Raw genomic sequence first — 5,080 nt, 5'->3', positions numbered from 1 at the left:
AGAATACTTAGCTGCTTTTTAAGAATAACAGAATCTTAATACACAAAAAATACAGTTTCTCTACATGCTTAGGCTTCAAAAATAGTTTAAGATTTTTTGTGTCAACAATCCTGGCAATCAAACATTTTCTATTATAAGAGTATATCAAGAGAGCAAGCTTCTACTTGATTAAAAGAAGCAAAAAATCTCAATCAACAAGCATTATGTGTAAACAAAATTCAAAATAAACAGCCAATCATCTATAGTTAATTGGTCTTGCAACTGCAGTCAATCGATCAGGAACGATTGTTAGCACTCGACAGAATCACGGAACTAACTCCAACTTTAGGGGAAGACAGACGATCCTTCGACCATTCCTCTAAAGCTTTACGGTGCAGAGCATTCATTCGTATGTATGGCCGTTTTTCTTTGATCAACTTCTCAGCATTTTTCCAGTCTTCTGCTAGACCAAGAGCTACTAACAGTGCACACATGACTGCAACACTCCTTCCATGACCTAGAGGAAACAAATCAAGAATTTACAATGAAATATCAGTGATGCGTTTTATGTTCATTGCAATTGATCTATTGAAGCATCAAAGAAACTGATAAGGAAGTTAAGCTCTTCAAGACAGTTTCCTGCGGGCATTGCTGTTGATTGATGCAATTTAAGTACTCCCTCCGTTTTAGTTTGTTAGTCTGGTTTTGACTTGACATGGAGTTTAAAAAAGTAAAGATGACTTTTGAATCTTGTGGTCTTAACCAAAAGATATGTCAAATATACCAAATACTCTTTAATCTTACGGTCTTAAACTTGCCATGTGGAAAGTTGAAATTAAAAAGTTGCCAAAAAAGGAAAGAGGCATTCTTTTTTAAATGGACTAAAAAGAAAAGTAGATAAACAAACTGAAACAAAGAGAGTATATAAGTTGTCACTACATGCAAGAGAACACATTTACTTCTACAATCTTTATCCTAAAATGATAACTTCGCGGAAAGATTTAAGGTTTCATAGCTTTAACTATGGGCCTGCACGTTGTATCAATGGTTATTACTAGGAAAATCTCACAATCAAAACGCGGAGACTTCTAAAAGCAGCGTGAAACCGCTCATATAAAACTCTTAAAACAAACACAGAGAGAAGCCTGCAGATTTGTTTTAATAGAGATCCTTAATCATCACTTTTTTTTATGACCGTGGTGTCTGGGGTCAGCTTTTGTGCACCTTGACTAATTCCACGTGATACCTGTCTCGTCCGACCAACAACAGGTACCAGATAACTTTGTCCTCCAAGGCTAGGACAAATGGGAAGAAAACTCACCTAGTGTTTTACGTTTATGCTGGGATTTGAAACCTAAGACCTCATGGTTCTCAATCCACTTCATTGACTAGGTCACCCTTGGATGCATCCTTAATCATCACATTATTTGGCAGCAAAGAGTATTTTAACAAGGCTCTGCACATTGACCTCCTGTTTGTAAGGCTGATTGATATCTATCAGTCAAACCCTAGCCTAAGGAACTGTACTTTCATAACCAAAACTGGCTTTCATAATGTAAACTACCAGTCGCAGAGTGCAATCAATTTTCTGTTACCTTTTCTCAAAGAAAAAACCTGCAAGTTGTATAGATGATCTATTTATAGAAATGCATATATACAAATCGAAGTGTAAATACAACAGCTAATGTAACTATGCAATAATATGGAATTGTCTTTAACGACCTCAAAAGCACCACTTGCTGCTAATAAGTAGCCAAAATTTCCCAGTGGAGTCAAAGCAATCACAAGTTTAGCATGGTATACTAGTTCCAACAATTGGGATGGACCATCTGAGGATTACCACTTCATTTTGTCCTCTCTTTAAACTCCTTCGTCAAAAATCAAAAGAATAGGTTACTATATATTTTAGACAACCTTCACGTCATGAGTTAGGCTTAAGGTCCATTTTGTTAACCAATATCATTATGCTATGACTAACCGACATAGTACCTATGAGAATACACAAAATTTTATCAAATATGCATCTTCTATGGTGTCAAATCTTCAAGGCATGACCCAAAAGTGTTACTAGGCTTCTGTTTAAAGAACCACTCAAAGTAGTATAGCATTTATGTCTATATGGAAGCAGTTTAAAAAATTAAAGCAAGTTAGTCCATATTTTCTAAGACTTGAAGAACATTATAAAAAATGATCACCTCATGACTACCTTAAGTTTTAATCTTGGAAAAAAAAAACAAATGGACGATTTTTACATTTGTTTTGGATATTCCTAAACCAAGCCTACCATTCGTAAATCACACCAGGAGCTCTCATATATGGATAAGTCACCTTATAGATTAGTCAATTCGGCCCGAGACAACTCATGCTTTCCCTATGGAAAATGGATATAGACTGCTAGCTTTCTCCTATGAAATATCAGGTGAGAAGTTCTATGATTTTCAGTAATAAATACAATAGGTGAAACCGAAAATATGAACCCAAAGAAAGCAATTTAAGCAATGAATCCACTTTACCACAAGCACACACTAATGAAGGGCAGGCAAGCTAGCAACAACTGAAACTTTTACTCCCTCCATCCCAATTCAAGTGTCTTACATTTCTTTTTGGTCTATCCTAAACAGAGTGTCTCTTTCTATATATAGTAAGTTTTTCAATTCCAACATTTGACATGGCAAGTTTAAAACCACAAGATTTAAAGGACCACACACATTTTTAATTTAAGAGCACAAGATTCATAAGTCTCCCTTTATTCATTCAACTTCTGTGCTCAGTCAAACTACCACACTTAAATTGGGACTTAGGTAGTAACATCTAAAGGATATATCAAAACATGACTTCACTTGACAACAATGACATACCCAGTGTAATCCCGCAAGTGAGGTCTGGCGAGGGTAGACTGTACACATATCTTACCCCTACCTACAAGACAGAGAGGTTGTTCCCGATAGACCTCAACTTAAATAAAGCCTGCCAAACAGTTTGAAAAAGGATACAGATATGGGAGCAATAACAACAACAAATTAATGCGAAATGAAGAGTGTTACACAACATATAGGAGAAAGAACAGTAACGAAAACGAATTAATGCAATAATCGGCTACAAATACATTTATCTGAAACAAAAGTTTTAAAGTTCACAATCATACCATATGCACAGTGGATAAAAACAGGTATCTTCTGAGCTCTTTTTCTACAAGCCCACTTAACCGCAGCCTCTATATCAGCTGGCTGAGGAGACCTTGTATCCCAAGTAGGAATACACAAAAATGCATGATTTCCAGTAAACTCCAACATCCTAGGCATCTCACAAGTACAATCAATAATAGCAGGATTACCAGGTGGCAATTTATCAAGTGAACAAGGCCAACCCCCAACATACAACCCTTCAGAAATCTCACTATATGGAGGTTCCCCACTCTTCATTCTTCTCAAAGCTGAAAACCCCCTAACAAAATACAAGTAAGGACTAAACATAACAAGTGACCAAATTGGAAATGTCCCATCTGAGTTTTTCCCCAAAAGAATTGGAAGATCAATTGAAGGGTTAGCAGCTAATGCTACCAATAGAGATACCAATGATGCATACAAACAAGGTATTGACAATAATGGGTACCCATAATTCTTGAGAGTTGCAAATAATATGAATAAAGTTACTGACTTTAGGCCTATAAGCACAGAAATTCCAACACCCATTTCAGTTCTTGACCAAAAGAATCGATTATTAAGCCAAAACAAAGTCGAAAATTCAAATGGGTTATACCCAATTCAAGAAAATACGAGAAAGGAAAATCTTAAGGCAAATACCAAAATAAAATTGAGAATCTAATGGAGAGAAAGAGGGAAAATCAAGAAGACAGAGAGGCAAATCGCTTGATGAGAGGGGAAAGAACTTGACTTTTAGGAGTTGTTTGGTTGGAGTTAGGAACCTAATGAGAAAAATGAGTTAATTAAACAAAAATTCATTTGAATTACTCCTTCCGTCCCGTATTATGTAATACTTTTCAGATTTTGAGATTCAAACAAATCTATTTTGACTGTAAGTTTTTCATCGATCTTTTAAATATTTTGAATTATCAATTGTGTGACTTATAATATTTTTGACCTAGTTTACAAATATATAAATTTCATTTTAAAATAAAATAAAATTTCAAGCTCGGTTCCACAGCTCATAGATGTTTTTACGATCCGTAGGTCGTCTCGTGAACTTTAGACCTGAGAACCAATTTTCAAGAGCATGGTTCCACAGACCAACCTACGGTCCGTAGATACCTCTGCTGGCCGTAGATGCCTTTCGTGGCACCAAACTATAAAAAAATTTCATGGTCTAATTTGAGGTAGAATTTTTGAGGTGTTACATGTCTATCGAAAGATCTGAATTTTGGCTGCCAAAGGCTATATCAGAGGCCATCGCTAACTCATCAAAGCTTGAAGGTCAAGAAGCAAGGGAAAAATATCCATTAGATCAAGGAGTCAATTTTCTTGGGAACATTTCTAGCGTACAAGGTCTTGTACGACGATTCAAAATGGACATGTCGGATTGAATATGAGTGGGTTGAAAATGGATTAGATAAAAAGGAAAAGATCCCGTCAAATAAAAACAAGAGGAAGAGTACACATGCCATTATACTGGAAAACAGGAACTGTCAAAATTCTTTCTTGTTTTCATTTCTCTCTTGTAATTAAACACTCGAGATTTTAGTCCTTTTTAAGTTATTGAGTTCAAAACTAATAATATTTTAGAACATAAACTAGAAAAAGTCTTCAACTTTAACAAATATATGAAATCACATTACAACAACAAAACACGAATAAGGCTTTATAGATAGCTAGATATTATTAGTTCATTAGTCTTGTTCATTTCAATTGTTTAAATATAAGACTTGAGTTGCCTCATTGGCCAGTTGAATGTTTCCTTTACAATATTCTAAGTTTATTTCATGAGTTTTATCTTTGAGTTCTTTTATATGTTGAGTAAAATCTTCCGTTGAGTAGTAAGTCAGGTCAAGGGTTCACTTGGGGCCAGCAATGGTTCTCGAATGTCAGTCTCGCCCAGGGTGTAGACTCGGAGCGTGAAAGTAGAGACGCAAGGAGTCCAAGATAGG

General features: G+C 35.6%; 1 protein-coding gene across 1 annotated transcript; it reads right to left on the bottom strand.

Annotated features, from left to right (window-relative positions):
- LOC102584614 (uncharacterized protein YnbD-like) lies at positions 1–3,895 on the bottom strand. Its single transcript, XM_006367082.2, has 2 exons — positions 3,125–3,895; positions 1–496 (listed from the first exon to the last, which is right to left on the bottom strand). Exons 1-2 carry the CDS (start codon positions 3,669–3,671, stop codon positions 276–278), a joined length of 768 nt encoding a protein of 255 aa, XP_006367144.1. The 5' UTR covers positions 3,672–3,895; the 3' UTR covers positions 1–275.
- Between the last annotated feature and the right edge of the window lie 1,185 nt (positions 3,896–5,080).

This window comes from Solanum tuberosum, unplaced genomic scaffold (genome assembly GCF_000226075.1).
Source record: "Solanum tuberosum cultivar DM 1-3 516 R44 unplaced genomic scaffold, SolTub_3.0 scf00707, whole genome shotgun sequence".
In the NCBI taxonomy this organism is placed as follows: domain Eukaryota; kingdom Viridiplantae; phylum Streptophyta; class Magnoliopsida; order Solanales; family Solanaceae; genus Solanum; species Solanum tuberosum.
This window is presented reverse-complemented; position numbering and strand designations above follow the sequence as displayed.